The 16,837-nt window shown below is 39.3% G+C and overlaps 1 protein-coding gene across 9 annotated transcripts in view; it reads right to left on the reverse strand.

Annotated features, from left to right (window-relative positions):
- Nucleotides 1–16,837, reverse strand: part of SSH2 (slingshot protein phosphatase 2) — a 298,822-nt gene that overhangs the window by 35,960 nt on the left and 246,025 nt on the right. For all 9 annotated transcript variants that reach the window (XM_036269085.1, XM_036269088.1, XM_036269089.1 and 6 more), the window contains 5 exons: nucleotides 15,141–15,209; nucleotides 14,291–14,356; nucleotides 9,438–9,632; nucleotides 3,833–3,926; nucleotides 3,572–3,700 (listed from right to left, as the gene is read on the reverse strand). In XM_036269085.1, coding sequence (XP_036124978.1) covers nucleotides 3,572–3,700; nucleotides 3,833–3,926; nucleotides 9,438–9,632; nucleotides 14,291–14,356; nucleotides 15,141–15,209 — 553 coding nt within the window. The remainder of the gene's footprint in view (nucleotides 1–3,571; nucleotides 3,701–3,832; nucleotides 3,927–9,437; nucleotides 9,633–14,290; nucleotides 14,357–15,140; nucleotides 15,210–16,837) is intronic.

Consider the following 16,837-nt stretch of genomic DNA (forward strand, 5'->3'; position numbering starts at 1 on the left):
GGCATGGTGGTGCAAAGGGAGAAAGCCATTAAAGAAAAAATACAATAAGATGTTTAGACAACCTGTTCATCTACTTATTTTGTTGGATAAGAGTTAAATTTCAGGATTTTCCAGTTTGAAAGTTTTTCTCATATAAGAAAAAAATATTCACAGTGGAAAAAAACATGTCCATTCTCTTGAAAACAGAATTGTTATCTGAAACAATAAAAATTTCCTTTTTTCAAAAATATGGACATAGATACATATTTAAAAAAATTAAGCCCTGGCCAGTTTGGCTCAGCGGTTAGAGCGTCGGCCTGCGGTCCGGAGAGACCCGGGTTCGGTTCCCGCTAAGGGCACGTACTGCGGTTGCAGTTTGTCCCTGGCCCTGGCTGGTCGTGCGGGTGGCAGCCACTCGATGTGTCCCTTCACGTCGATGTTTCTCACTCTCTCTCCCTCCCACTCTATCTGTACAAAAAATGGAAAAATATCCTTGGGTGAGGATAAAAAAAAAAAAAAAAAAATTAAAAAGACTGGAAGGCAGCATTATATGATAAAAGATAACAGAGCTTATCTCTTTGGTGACAACTAAATGTTATTCATTGTCTTCTAAATTTTCTACAATGAACATGAATTATTTTTGTATTAAGAAAAATAAAAGCTCAAAACATAAGAATATGCCAATAATTACAAAATAATAGGATAAACTGATTGGTACAAATCCTCAAATGCATTTGTAGTTTATTAGGGACTATATTTGGGAAGAACTGGATTATTCTTTCTGTTTAGAGTACTAGTAAAATCAAGGGCATTTTACTAGTGTGCGGGAGGCAACCAATTGATCTCTCTCTCTCACATTGATCCCTGTCTCTCCCCCTCCCTCCCTCCTACTCTCTCTCCAAAAAAAAAAAAAAAAAAAAAAATCAACAGAAAAATGACCCTTGGGTGAGCATTAATAAAAAAAATTGTTTATATGTCATAAAACATACCATTTGCAGAGAGGGTAAGAAGAAGGTAGTTCTTGAAGGGGTGACATCACAGACATAGGTAAGTGTAAATGAAGTTAAACAGGTTGACCAGTCAGATTTTGACTGTATTTGATATTTATGTCTGTATCATTTTAGGTATTAAAATCCAAGCTCAATGGAAAAGTTAAGTTTACAGTATTGGTCACTTTCAAACATGAGCTATTTGTGGCTATGGGCACTTTCCCTTCATAAAAATGTCATGATACATGGAGACAGTTGGGGGTAGAGGTCCATTTGAGAGAGTGACTCATAAGTCTTCTATAGATAACACAAAAATTCTTTCCAACAATACAAAAGCAGGGAATATGTAAATCCTCACGGAGTATACACAAAGACAACAAAATCAGGTGCTTCACACATGGAAAGGTCAATGACAGCTTTGTAGTATGATCTATATCCAGAAATGGCAACGGTCAAGTTAAAGTAATGGAAAAGAAGCTCCCCTCCCAGCTCCCAGCTTTTCATGAGTAATTTCATAGCTATACACAACTATGAATCACTCCATAAGCACACAAACACCAGAGTGTCAACAAGTTAATTCAGGGCACAAGCCTTCCATGACACAAAGTCTGACTGCTTGGTGAAATAAACTTTTGAATATTCAGGGTGGGATGATCCAATTTAGACAGTTCCTGAGCATTTATTCCTCTTCTCCTTGTTTCTTAGCGTCTAATCATTCCACGGTTCACAAATGTCCTCATCAGAGAAAGGAAGTGAAATTCAAACGAATCAAATTTAGTTCCTTGTTAGCATTTTTGGTCAAAGTGTGTGGGAAGTGGAAACAAAAATAAGGTTTTTGCCTTGGCCAGGTGGCTCCGTTGAGTGGAGTGTCATCTTGTATACCAAAATGGCTGTGGGTTTGATCCCCAGGCAGAATTATGTATGGGAGGCAATCAATCAGTGTTTGTCTTTCACTTCAATGTTCCTCTCTCTCTTTAAAAATCAATACACATGGTGTGGCCAATGTGGCTCAGTGGTTGAGCATCGACTCTTGCACCAAGAGGTCACCAGTTCAATTCCCAGTCATGGCACATGCCCAGGTTGTGGGCCTGATCCCCAGTATGGGGGCATGCAGGTGGCGGCCAATCAATGTTCTTTCTCATCAATGTTTCTATCTCCCTCTCCCTTCCTTTCCCTCTAAAATCAATAAAGGAAAAAATTTTTTTTTTTTTTTTTTTTTTTTTTTTTATCCTCACCCGAGGATATTTTTCCATTTTTTTTTTGTACAGATAGAGAGGAAGGGAGAGAGAGAGAGAAACATCGACGTGAAGGGACACATCGAGTGGCTGCCACCCGCACGACCAACCAGGGCCGGGGACAAACTGCAACCGAAGTACGTGCCCTTAGCGGGAACCGAACCCGGGTCTCTCCGGACCGCAGGCCGACGCTCTAACCGCTGAGCCAAACTGGCCAGGGCGGAAAAAATTTTTTAAAAAAATCAATAAACATGTCCTAGGGTGAGGATAAAAACAAACAAAAGAAAAAAAAAAAACACTGAGTGTTTGGCATCACCCCTCAATTAAAAAAAATTTTTGTTAGCCCTCACTTGAGGATATTTTTTTCCACTGATTTTTAGAGAGAGTGAAAAGGGGAAAGAGAGAGAGAGAGAAACACCAATATGAGAGAGACTTGCGGATTGGTTGCTTCCCAAACTCAACCCAGCTGCAGTTGGGGATCAAACCTGCATCCCAGGTCTGTGCCCTTGACTGGGAATTGAACCTGAAACCTTTACATGTGCAGGGCAATACTCTAACCACTGAGCAACAATGGCTGGGGTGCCCTCACACACCTGAAATTTTAATTGTCCTTATTAACCTTGTTCCCACTACTATATACAGATGAAAACTAGAACTCTTTAACATTTGGGAGGAAAATATGTCTTAGGACTTTGGAAGCTTTCCTAATTCATCTGTCAGAGAGGTCTCCTTGGGCTAATTACAGGTTACTGAAGTTCAAGAACCATGAAGAACAATTTTAAGTTACCAAATTTTGGGTAATCACAAAAGTGTTCGGAGGGGGTGTGCTATAAGTTTCAAAATACTTAAAAGTCCAATAGCCTCTCAACTTGCTCTGCTCAGATATATCTGACCTAAGACACGTTTAGCAGACATGAAAAAGTGAAATTAAAGGATCATCCTATATGGATACACTGTGGAAAATTATTATGGACTGGTCTGTTTTTGCCTTTGACTATTATGAAGAATAGATGAGATATTTAATAACCCATGGGGACAAAAGGCCTGATTTGTAGCACCTGCCAGGTTCCTTGGTGTAAATATTCCCACCATAGTCAATATGATGTCACTGAATAGAAACTGGGAAGAGATGAAGCACAAGCTCACCATTATATAACATTGACACCATACAATAGATGTAAATAAACTTAAGAGCACAGATAATAGTATAAGAATTAGAAACTGATAAGGTTTGAATATTCATTACCTTTGTTTTGAATGTATATTACATTTTATTTAAATATAGTAACATTTAATAGTTGCCCCTCCCCACCATGAGTTGGTATGGACTAGCTTCGGCACATCACTTAAGTGGGCCCCAAAACTTACCAAGAACACGTGCTCAAATATCTGTGTAGGGCTGTCCATTTGACCAAGGATCACTATCATTTCATTATCTATAAATTCTTTGAATTCTCTCAGGTTGCACACCATTTGCATTTCCAACTCAGTTCGTATCTGAAACAAAGATGACATATTATACTAATCTCTGTCAAGTCCCTCTATATTTTCAATCACTCACCATTTCTAGCCCCACAGCTATCCTACTCCTACTTAGCCTTGAAACAATGAGGACTTAAGGTCTCTTACCTCTTTGGATGTGATATTTTCTAAATCCTTCTGCATCATAATCTCCCTTAATTTGGTTTTAATTAGTCTTTCTGTTCGTTCACGTTCAGTTGGTCTGAGAAAAGAGAAATGGTGATTTTTCACAGGTAGGAATTTTAATAAATTAATGAATGTGCTTTTTGATTATGGTTCCAAACTGACATGTTTTGCCTCTATTACCCTCAAATTTATATTCTGGAGGAGTGGCCAAAAGAAAACAATATTTAAAAGATTTTCCTTTTAGCCTGGCCAGTGTGGCTCAGTGGTTGAATGTTGACCCATACACTAAGAGGTCACCGATTCAATTCCCGGTCAGGACACGTGCCCAAATTGTGGGCCCGATCCCCAGTGTGGGGCATGCAGGAGGTGGCCAATCGATGTTCTCTCTCATCGATGTTTCTATCTCTCTCCTTCTCACTTCCTCCCTTTCTAAAGTCAATAAAGGTTATATGTGTCTAAAAGCCTTTAAATATATTCACATATATAGACAGATCCATGAAGGAGTAAAGACAAACAGGCTATACTGAATGTAAACTTGAATGGAGGACCATAATCTACGTTTTCCCATCAAGCACCTGAGTACCACTTGCTGAACTGAGTAGACCAGTGGTGTGACCCATGATGGAACTGGGTGTTCTATAGCACAAACTGCCACCTAATGCTCATCATTCATTCATTGCTATGATTTTAGAAAACGAGAGGGAAGAGTGATTTCTGCCTTCTTCAATGAGGCAAATTCTCTTCCAAAATAGGTTTCAAGGATTAACTACCTGGAGTACTTCCATCCAAAACGCTTTGCTTTTCACAAAAGATCTCACAATATCTCTGTGAAATTGTTATCCCCATTTTACAGATATAGAAAATAGACAGCTAATGGGTTCAATGACATGCCAATGATCACATATATTGGCAGGAGAAATAGAACTCTCAGTTCAGCCTAACACTTTACCTTGCAGGATTGATTGTGTTGCTTCCCTTAGTCTTCAGACTCAAAAATAAAATTACTCTCAGAACTTTAATATGAAATCAAATTAGGAAGCTGATTCTCCAATTACTAGACAGGTATTAGTTCAATGTAACTGGAAGCTTTTCTCTAAAAGCACTATTTCAGATTATGCAGAATGTGAGTGAGGTTGACAGAGAGCATTTTCTGTCTTGTCTTTCCCCTCCTACCTACATAAGAAAGGTATCTGCTTTGTACCTCCTTATTTGGAGATGGAAATGGACTAAGCCTTCAGGCATCCTGCCTGGCCTTGCTGCCTACAGCCTTATCACTGGTTGCAAAAATAGATTTAGTAATTTCCAAAGATGGATGTTCTGACCCCACAACCTTGGGGCTCCCTACGACTTGGGCTTTTAGTTCCTCAAGAACCTTGCAGAATACAGCTAATACCCGTGCCATTTCCCTATCAATCAGCCAAGGCCTCCCTGTCTTGAGAAGGACTAAAATTCTTTATTTTATTTTATCCTCATCCGAGGACATTTTTCTATTTTTTTGTTCAGACAGACTGGGAGGGAGGGAGAGGCAGGGAGGGGGAGAGGGAGAGGGAGAGAGAGAGAGAGAGAGAGAGAGAGAGAAACATTGGTGTGAGAGAGACACATCGAGTGGTTGCCACCCACATGACCCCAACTGGGGTTGGGGACAAATTGCAACCGAGGTACGTGTCCTTAGCGGAACCAAACCCGGGTCTCTCTGGACCACAGGCCGATGCTCTAACCGCTGGGCAAAACCGGCTAGGGCAAGGACTAAAATTCTTAATCATGTTCCCCACCATTTTCCCTAGATATAGCGAATGGTAGAAAGTGACACACTTCAGTCTTCTAATAAAAAGAAATGTTGGCAAAAATGAAGTGTAGAATCTGTGTGCATGGTTGAGATTCCCTACTTTAGCAATCTTTATCCAAATCCTTCATACTTGTTTGAGGCACAGTGATTTGGGAGCAGACAACATTTAGGTTTTAATCCCAGTCCTGCTACTTACTAGTGGTATGAACTTGAACAAATTACTTCCTTTCTCTGAGCCTCTTTCCTTTTATATAAAATAAGGGAAGTAGTAATATTTGCCTCATGAGGTTCTTAGAAGGAGTAAATGAGATACCCTTAGAAGGAGTAAATGAGATACCCTGTATGAAGTGCCTGGCATTGCATTTGACATAAAGTGGAGGCACCATACACATATGTTCCCTTCTTTCCCTTCCTTGGATTTTAAAACATAAACTTTGTTCACAGTAGAGCATTTAAGTCCTCTTGGTTCACATTCTCCCTGTGTTTTCAGCATATTTTTAAAGCTTTTTCTACTCAACTCAGGGAAAAAAAATGGAAATGGAAAAAGCATTATAACACAAACACATTTTCTCCCTCAATCTCACTGGAGAAAAATTTAGAAAATACATAAAAACACAAGAAAATAAAAATTGCTGAAAATCCTTCTGTCAGAGATAATCATTACTAAAATACAGTGACTGACAGTTTTCAGTCTTTTTCTATGAACAGATAAACACTTGTTTATTAAATTATCCTAAAAGTGGGGTTATACGATACATACTAGAACTAACATTCAATGAGCTTCTACCATGTGCCAGGGATTACATTTAACATTATTTACTATGCCTGTGAATATAGAGAAATTATGGGCAATTTCATTTTCTTCTTTTGTAATTTCCAAATTTTCTCTAATAAAATTATGAAAAATAAAGAGTTTTCTCTTGTCCCGCCGGTGTGGCTCAGTAGTTGTGCACTGATTGACCCATGCACCAAGAGGTCGCTGGTTCAATTCCTGGTCAGAACACATACCCAAGATGTGGGTCAATCCCCAGTGGGGAGCACGCAGGAGGCAGCTAATCAATGTTCTCTCGTCGATGTTTCTATCTTTCTCTCCCTCTCACTTCCCCTCTCTCTAAAATCAATAAAGGGAAAAAAAATTTTTTTCAAAAAAGGGTTTTCTCTTTCTCACGTAAGTCTGGTTCAGAATATCCATTTTTGAGCCAGATGTGACATCCATTCCTTTGATACTCATCAACCAGCTGTAAAGCCAGAAATCAGTAACATTTTCCAAGATTCTGAAAGCCAAACTAACCCTTACCTTTTTTGTTACTCTGGGATTTTTTTTTTAATCCTCACCCGAGGACATTTTTCCATTTTTCACTCAGATAGAGCGGGAAGGAGAGAGAGGAAGAGAGAGAAACATCGATGTGAAAGGGACACATCGAGTGGCCGCCACCCACACGACCCAACCAGGGCCGGGGACAAACTGCAGCCAAGGTACATGCCCTTAGCGGGAACCAAACCCGGGTCTCTCTGGACCGCAGGTCGACGCTCTAACCGCTGAGCCAAACCGGCCAGGGCTGTTATTCTGGGATCTTGAAAGGTCTAAGGCTAATGAAAAATAAGTCCTATACTAATAATACCCTATGCAATCCTTCCATTGCTTTTTTGACTGTTTTGTTCACACAATTCTTGAAAATTTCACTTTTTCTACTAAAAATCATTTATTACATTATCTGAATTAAACTTTCTTTCTTAAAAAAATCATAAAGTGCCCTGGCCGATTTGGGTCAGCAGTTAGAGTGTTGGCCTGCGGTCCGGAGAGACCCGGGTTCGGTAGCCGCTGAGGGCGTGCGTGTACCTCGGTTGCAGTTTGTCCCGGCTGGGTTGGTCGTGTGGACGGCAGCCCCTCGATGTGTATCTTTCACGTCAATATTTCTCTCTTTCTCTCTCTTCCTCCCTTTCCCTCCCACTCTATCTGAACAAAATATGGAAAAATGTCCTCGGGTGAGAATAAAAAAAAAAAAATCACAAACTATTTTGATATTATTTCAGAAATTGTAGATGAAGATTTATAAGGTCAGATAGCAAGTAGCTACTCTTTTTTCCTAACTATAGAATACCTTGGAAGTGCAGAAAGATCAATTCAGAGCAATATAAACATCCTGATTAATTTCCAAAGCAGGAGCTAAGTGTGAAAATTTTTTTACAATAGTCACATAAATTTCAACACATAGACCTAAAAAGAAAATAAATATCAGCTCCACCTTAGGCCTTTATTTAACTCACAGTGCACCAGGGAGATACAATAAAATCTAATTGAGGCAGACTTAAAAAGGCAAAGGTCTTAACATACAAATTACAAAATATTTTTTAAAAAATCTGAACATAAATCAGTTTAGAATTAGCATAACAACCTAGGCGTTCTTTTTCTCTTTAAAAATATGTTTTAATTGATTTTTTAGAGAGAAAGGAAAGGAGAGATAGAAACATAGATCGGTTGCCTTCTGCATACCCCCTACTAGGGATCGAGTGCGCAACCAGGGCACATGCCCTAATGGGGGATTGAACCAAGACCTTTCAGTCTATGGGATGATGCTCAATCCATTGAGCCACACTGGCCAGGCCTAGGCATTCATTTTTTTTTTTTTTAAAGAATGAGGTGTCTTTTGTTTTGTTTTTTTAATATATATATTTTTTACTTTATTGATTTTTAGACAGAGAGGAAGGGAGAGGGGGAAAGAGATAGAAACATCGATGAGAGATAACATTGATTGGCTACTTCCTGCATGCCACCCCACTGGGGATTGGGCCCACAACCTGGGCATGTGCCATGACCAGGAATTGAACTGGCAACCTCTTGGTGCATGGGTCGATGCTCAATCACTGAGCCACACCAGCTGGGCCAGGCATTCTTTTTGTTTAATTTATTTTTTATCCTCACCTGAGGACATTTTTCCATTTTTTATTCAGACAGAGTGGGAGGGAGAGAGAGGAAGAGAGAGAGAGAGAAACATCTATGTGACAGGGACACACTGAGTGGCTGCCACCTGCACAACCCAACTGGGGCTGGGGACAAACTGCAACTGAAGTACATGCCCTTAGCAGGAATCGAACCCGAGTCTCTCTGGACTGCAGGCCGACACTCTAACCACTGAGTCAAACCAGCCAGGGCTAGGCATTCTTTTTAATTGACTAGAATCATCTTTTCTTTTCTTTTTTAAATCCTCACCCAAGGACATGCTTAGAAATAGGAAGGGAGAGCGAGAGAAACATTGATGTAAGAGAAAAACACTGATCAGTTGCCTTCCATATGTGCCAGTCTAGGGATCAAACCTACAACCCAGGTATGTGCCCTGAGCAGGAATAGAACCGGCACCCTTTTGGTGCACAGGATGATGCTCAACTCTAGCTGGCCTAGAAACACATTTTCTTAAGTATTGAAACATCCTTCTAAAAGCTTCTCTTTGTCATTAATTTGTTTACCAAATGTTTCTTTCACAGATAATGCAAAGGTAGACTTCAGTTTATCTCCTTTACTCTCAAATTTCAAATTAGTGAAATCCAAATTAATGGAATTTTATGGTATTGCAGTTCTTATCTACAGAGACTGCATTGTACCCAGGAGCGAAATACCTCAGGTCTTTGTAGAAAATAGAAAAAACAGCATTCTTTATGTCATAGTTGTATAGTGTAGACAATGACGAATATTACTGGGTAAGATTAATTCCCCAAGAGGAGAGATTAGGGAAGAACATATTGCTTACAGCACCCTAGAACACAATAGAGAGGATTTCCATGATCCGCAGCAAACTGACTTACATGTCAGTGAAGAGAGCTGGAGAGTCAGGCCGGTGTGACTGTACATCCTGCATGGCATTCCATTCATTGACTGACGATTGATCTGAGTTGATATGGCTCTCATAATAGCTCACCCAAGTGAGAAACAGGCTGCCTGGGTAGTAGTTATGCATTCTGGCCACTTCACAAGCCTTGTGTAAACTCTGTAGTGCAGACCTGAAAGATATACAGGGAAATGAGTGCTGTAGAATTATGGGGGTTACTAAAAGGCCAATAATCCATGTGTACTCCAAATTCTTCCAATTTTTAAATCCTACAGAATTCGGCCTCCGAAGACTCTACTTCCTGGAATTCAAGACTCTCTGATTCTGATTATACTATATTATCCAATCATAACAATTGAGACAGTAAGACAGTTCTTGCTGAAAGATATGGGGCAATATTAAGGTGGGAGTAGAGAAGAATAGGAGAACTGACAACCCAACAGTGAAAAATAGGTTCAGGTACCTGTGGAATTCATGACCCCACAGTTGGAACCATGCTGTGGCAATGGTAATATCACCAAAGAACTAGAAATTGCAGCAATTTACTATACAAAGATTTGTTTCCCGCCCTGGCCAGTTTGGCTCAGCGGTTAGAGCATCCACCTGCGGTCCGGAGAGACCTGGGTTCGGTTCCCGCTAAGGGCATGTGCCTCGGTTGCAGTTTGTCCCTGGCCCTGGTTGGTCGTGCGGGTGGCAGCCACTCGATGTGTCCCTTTCACATCGATGTTTCCCTCTCTCTCTCTTCCTCTCTCTCCCTCCCACTCTGTCTGTACAAAAAATGGAAAAATGTCCTCGGGTGAGAAAAAAAAAAAAAAAAAGATTTGTTTCCCTTGGCACAGAATCTGAGTTGATCCCTATGATTCTTGGAGGCTCCACAAAGATCATATGTAGATGTCCCTAAGCCTTGAGGACATGTCCTTTAACGTCCAGGAAGTATTGATCTAATGACATTTAAGATTCTTGCTGCTCTAGTCTCCCAGTTTCTTTAAATCATTTATTCATACATTTGAGCTTCTTTCTAAGAACAGCTGGTTATTCTTAGATGAATTAAATCTCTGACTCAACTCAAGAAGGGTAAACAAAACTGAAAAGTACCTTTTTGGTTATATACTTGGGAGAAGCTAAAGCCAGAAATGCTAGAAAGCTAGTTACACAAGAGCTGGAATTTTTCTGTTTTATTTACTGATGTATCTCGAGTGCCTTAAAAAGAATGCCTAGTTCATAGCTGGAGCATAGTTAGTATTTGTTGAATGAAATGTCTTATTAACTAATGTCTCTCCTAAGAGAAAAGAACAGTATGAGAGAATTTTGGGGCCAATCCATTTACATCTTTAAAAAAAATTATTTTAGAGAGGGGGGGAAGGGAAAAGGGGGAAAGAGGGAGGGGAGGAGAGAGAGAGAAAGAAAGGGAGAGATAAATTTGTTGTTCCACTTATTTATGCATTCATTGGTTGCTTCTTCTATGTGCCCTGGCCAGAAATGGAATTCTCAACCTTGGCATATCAGGACAACACTCTAACCAACTAAGCTATCCTGCCAGGGCTATATCTTATTCTTAAAAATGCCCTGGCCAGTTTTTCTCAGTGGTTAGAGCATTGGCATTCAGACCGAAGAATTGAGGGTTCGATTCCTGGTAAAGAGCATATAACTGGGTTGCAGGTTTGATCCCTGGCCCTGGTCAAGGTTGTACAGGGAGGCAGCCAATTGATGTGTCTCTTTCACATAGTTGTTTCTCTCTCTCTTCCTCCCTCCCCATTCCATTCTATCTTAAAAAAAAAAAAAAGCAATGGAAAAAGATCCCTGGGTGAGGATTAACAATGACAAAAGTGGTTCACGCTCACTTCAGAAAATTTAGAATCCTCAGGTAAAAGGCAGAAATTTATAGCTAATAAGACATTTCATTCAACAAATACTGTGTTCCAATTGTGAACTAGGAATTCTTTTTTTCCCTCACCCAAGGACATTTTTCCATTTTTTGTTCAGATAGAGTGGGAAGAAGAGAGAGAGAGAGAGAAACATCGACGTGAAAGGGACACATCGAGTGGTTGCCACCCGCACGACCCCAACCAGGGCCGCGGCCAAACTGCAACCAAGGTACGTGCCCTTAGAGGGAACCGAATCAGGATCTCTCTGGACCGCAGGCCGATGCTCTAACCACTGAGCAAAATGGGCCAGGGCGGACTAGGCATTCTTTTAGGCACTGTAATCCAACTGCCCAGAAATAACTTGTAAGGTTTTAGTATAGGTCTTGCCAGTTTTTCTGTCTATGCACAGATTTATAATAAAGATATATCTGCATACTATTTAAACTTGTTCTTTTATTTTACACTTAATGATCAATATCTTTCCACATCTATAAATATTCTTCAACTAGATAATTTTCAATGGTGTCATACTTAGAAACATGGATATATCATAATATAACTGATTCCTACTTTTCAGACATTTAAATTGTTTTCTATTTTTTCCTATGATTAGAACGCTGACAAACATTCTTATAGTTAAAATTTTTGCAGCCCTGACCGGTTTGGCTCAGCGGTTAGAGCGTCGGCCTGCGGTCCTGAGAGACCCGGGTTCGGTTCCCGCTAAGGGCTGCGTACCTCGGTTGCAGTTTGTCCCCGGCCCTGGTTGGTTGTGCAGGTGGCAACCACTCGATGTGTTCCTTTCACATTGATGTTTCTCTCTCTCTCTCTGTTCCTCTCTCTCCCTCTCACTCTACCTGAACAAAAAATGAAAGAAAAAAAAAAAATGTCCTCGGGTGAGGATAAAAAATAAATAAATAAATAAAGTGATGAAAATCATCTTTAAAAAAATTAAAAAAAATAAAATAAAATTTTTGCATACACTTATTACCTTAGGATAAATTCTTAGAAATAGAATTACTAGGTCAAAGAGCATGCAAAATGATAAGGCATATTGACAAATTCTCAAAAAGTCTGTTCCAGTTTATTCTCCCATCAACAGTATATAATAATGTCTGTTCACAAGTCCAAGTCAACCCTGTATAATATAAATTAAAATAATAATACCATTACCAATTTGATAAGGAGAAAATATGCCAGTCCATTTTTTATCAGGGAAACAGACTTTTCCTTAAAAACAAAGTTGCAGAATCTTTAAAAATGCTTTCTCTATTATTCAAAGTAAGCCAAAATTCTCAAAGAATTAAGTCAATCTCAGAGAATTCTCAGTGAATTTGTCTCATTACACAGATTCAAAGGTAAGGGCCAGCTTAGAGCAAAGCAGAGGATATTCAATGCATGTTTTTTTTTTATTGGGGAAACACATGCTTCAAAACATATGCCACAAGCGCCTGGTGCAAGTGCCCTAAAATACACTCAAGCTCAGACACCTCAGATACTTCAGCTGCCTACAATAGTGGGAGGCTGCAGTAACTACCTTCCTGTGAAGGAAACACCTGATCTAAATGCTGCTTTGATCCATATATCATCTTTTTCTTTTTTTTCCCTGTGATTTTCAGTTCACTTCTCCCTGTGTGGTACAGCAAAAAAAAGTTTATTCTAAAGTAACATAACAGAGCTAGGACTACTAGTCAGTCTACTTTAGAACATCAAGGCTTGAACTAAGGTTATTCCTGAATCTTCACTGGTTTAAGAATTAATACTGCTTTGTACTTCTCCCCAAAATATAACTGAAAACACTGTCACTTATGAGAATTATGCTGTTTGGTTTTACTTGGTACCTGGGAATAGATAGTCAATTGCCATTAACTGAACCTTAGTCAAAGGCAGTCATAAGTTTTCCATGAGAAATGTATCTGTGAAATATGCCCTAAATCTAAAATCTGGTCTCAACACATGACCTGAAACCCTGTCCTACCTCAATTATTGCATGAAACGATAATACTGTTAATTGTTCAGTTGACTCCATTTTAGGATCCCAACCATCTCAAGGATATCAATCCTGTTATTCAGGGGTAAATTATCTCCCTGGAGTCTTTTTCAGGCTCCTTTATTTCTTGTTTGGCTTTCATTCTGTCCATTCTGTTCCTCATGGGGACTACAAAACAGGCAACTGAATGAGGAACTAAAATTCAAATCACTGACTGGGGGACAGACATCATTCCTTAGTTATATTAGATCATTTTTCTAGATAATCTGGAAAAAGAGAGTAAGAGTTTATTTTGTTTAAATATAAGAGATATTCGAAGATCAATTATGTAACCTCTCTAAAATCTCATCCATTACAAGGAGCTAATAATACTCTTTCGGGAAGTTGGTGTCATGATTAGATGTAATCCATGTAAAGCACTAGGCATAATGCCATTTCACATACAGTAAATAACCTAAAAGTGTCAATACACTAGCTGATGGTTACAGACAACTATAATGGTTTTTCTAGGCTATATTTGCCTTATGCAAACAGTCTGGCAAACAGTTGCCAGAATTTTAAATGAAACTTTTCTAGCTATAAGGTAACTCCATCAACACGATCCTTGATTACCTTAAGAAACTGAAACCTAATGCATAGTAGGATTGTGATATTTAGACTTGGCTCTAGACTGCTACTAACTTAATCAATATGTCCCTACAAAATTCAGTTCCAACTGGCTATCTGATTCATTAAATATCTTCCAGGGTCTAAAAACACCTCTGAATTTTACTTATTCACCAATGCTCAAAGGCCTTCCATCATTGTGATAATTTGGAAATTAAACTTCTAAGTCATCTTTAACTATGATGGCCACACAAACAGATCACACAAAGTTCTATACACACAAACAGATTGGCATTTTCTGTACACAAAATATTGATCTACATCTACTAACATACTAAAAAACTTTTATAGAGATATTAAAAGTCCTCTTACCACATTGCCTGCACAGATACAGGTTTGAATATGTGAACTCTGTTATCTGTTGATACGCTGAACCCACTAAGGAAAAAATGAGACAAAAATCCACAAGTAAGAGTGGGTTATTTCAGTTGTGAGTTTTCAAGGTTGCTTCCCAGGCTAGTTAACTACTGGCTCAGTAGAAGGAATCATCAGGTACTTCATGTAGACACTTAGTAACTAGAGTATAGGACATGACTGAAAATCTTCAACATATTGTCTGATTTTATCTCCTAAGCAGAATGAATGGACTCCCACGTTGGAATTAGGGAATTACATAGTTTCCCAGCTGTAGCTAAGGACAAACTGTTCTGCTGTATATTTCTTTTTGGAGTCTTATGGGTATGTAGCAAACCTGACCCTGTTTTATAAACTGAAGCAAACATCTTGGTCTCTTGGGGACACATTCTAAAAACACCAGGGGTAGGGGTGGAGGGTCACTGGAAGGAACTGGCACAGAAAAGGGGTTGTACTGCAGGCTGACAGCTGGCAGAGGCAGCAAGGGGTTATTTGAAACAGAACATATCATCCTCTGGGAGAGCATTGCAACAGTCCCACATGCTCAGATTAAAGAGTGAGCCAACAAACTAGTTCTTCTTTGTTTGGATTCTTACCACAGTTGGCTTAGGAGAACAGAAGTGAGAGGCCTTGGCAAGTTGCATTTTCACTCCACTTTACAAAACAGGAGTTTAAAAGGACTCATTGAGCTGCTGACATGACAGTTCAGTTGGCACAGTGGGCCTTCCATTCAGCTGAATGAATGGGCACTAAGATGGAACCCCACCCCTTGGCTTTCTGTAGGAAGATAAAAAGGGAAAGCTCTTACCCATCACCATCCAAATGAATTAGGGTGTCACTCCAGAGAGGCAGGACTAAGCCCATGGTACAAGTGCTACTGCAAGACAAGAAATAGTCCATAAGTTATTCTCTGTTATTCTAAGCAGCAGTTCTTTTTATTAACTCTTTCAACACAAAGGGTAAGCCCCTAAACTCTAAATTCTAGCATAAGTAGTAGAGTAGATGAATTTCTATCATATTATTATTAATCCAACCTATATGCTTAGAAGCTGTTTTAAACAGGTGGTTATTTAGGTCCTTAAATATTTAACAAACACTGACTGAGCTCCCTATATTGCTGTCTTGCAAATGGCCAGACTAAAAAATCCAGGTGATTGCTGCTGATTTGTGATTGGCAGGTATCAGCCCGAAGTCACACAGAACCCGACTCAACTTCAAGAATTATTTCTAATGCTAGAAACCACTGCTGGTTGCTAAAGACCTCCTACTATGTGATTCACTCAATTCTAATTCTGAGATTTACTGAACCCTTGAATACACTCAGTAGTCTAAATGGGAAAGGAAATTAAAATATACAAAAAAGTAATTGCTAATGACTTGTGATCACATTAAGCGAGACAAGAGACCCAACTCAAATAAATACAACAGTGCTTGGTGACTGTGCATTGAACTAGCACCGCTGAAATGCAGAGTGAACAGAAATGTCAACAACCAACAACAGGGTAGCCCTAGTATAGTGAATTAAAATATTATTTAAATCACACAAGGAGGAAACTAGCTTTAAGTTAATAGAACAGGTAGAGATAGGAAGCTATAGACTCCCAAGTGTGTGTACTATCACACCACTTCTTTGGACAACTGTAATCTACCCCAGACCTCTGCTACTTTTTCTCCTTAACCCTGCCATAAACCATCTCCCCTCTCTATCCAGCCTTCTATACCCTTTCCCTGCCAATATATCTAGAAAAATAGCATGGTACAGCAGAAAGAACCTTGGATGTGGATGGCAGAACAGCGAAGTATGGTTAAGAGCAAAGGCTCTGTGAGATTTGAAAACAGCCCAAGTATCCATCAGTATATGAGTGGATAAAAAAAGCTGTGGTATATTTACACAATGGAATACTACTCTGCCATAAAAGGAAGAAAATTTTACCCTTGAAAAAGCACGGATGGACCCGGAGAACATTATACCAAGTGAAATAAGCCAGTCAGAATAAGACAAGTACCACATTTCACTCATGTGGAATTTAATAAACAAACTGAACTACCAAGCAAAACAGACAGACTCATAGAGAGCAGGCAGACAGCTCTGGCGGGTATGGAAGGATTGAGCAAAAAAGAAAGAGAGAGAGACCTCATGGACATGAATAACAGTGTGGTGATTTCAGGTGGGGACAGAAGTGGAAGAGGCATAGAGGGAATGAATGGTGATGAAAAAATAAAATAATGATGATGATGATGATGATGATGATGATAATAATAATAATAATAAAGCACAGACTCTGGAGTCAGATGGGCTCTGGAACCCGAATTCTTGCACTAATTGAATATATAATCTTAGATGAATTATTTAATTGCTTTGTGCTCCAGTTTCCTCATCTGTAAAATTGGGATAGAAAAACCTTCTATGATGGGCTGTTTTGAAGATTAAATTAAACAACACGCTATAAAAAATGTGCAACAACTACTACTTATTGAGCAGTTATACTATGCCAAAAGATCTGG

The sequence above is a fragment of the Molossus molossus genome, unplaced genomic scaffold, assembly GCF_014108415.1.
Source record: "Molossus molossus isolate mMolMol1 unplaced genomic scaffold, mMolMol1.p scaffold_m16_p_19, whole genome shotgun sequence".
NCBI lineage: Eukaryota > Metazoa > Chordata > Mammalia > Chiroptera > Molossidae > Molossus > Molossus molossus.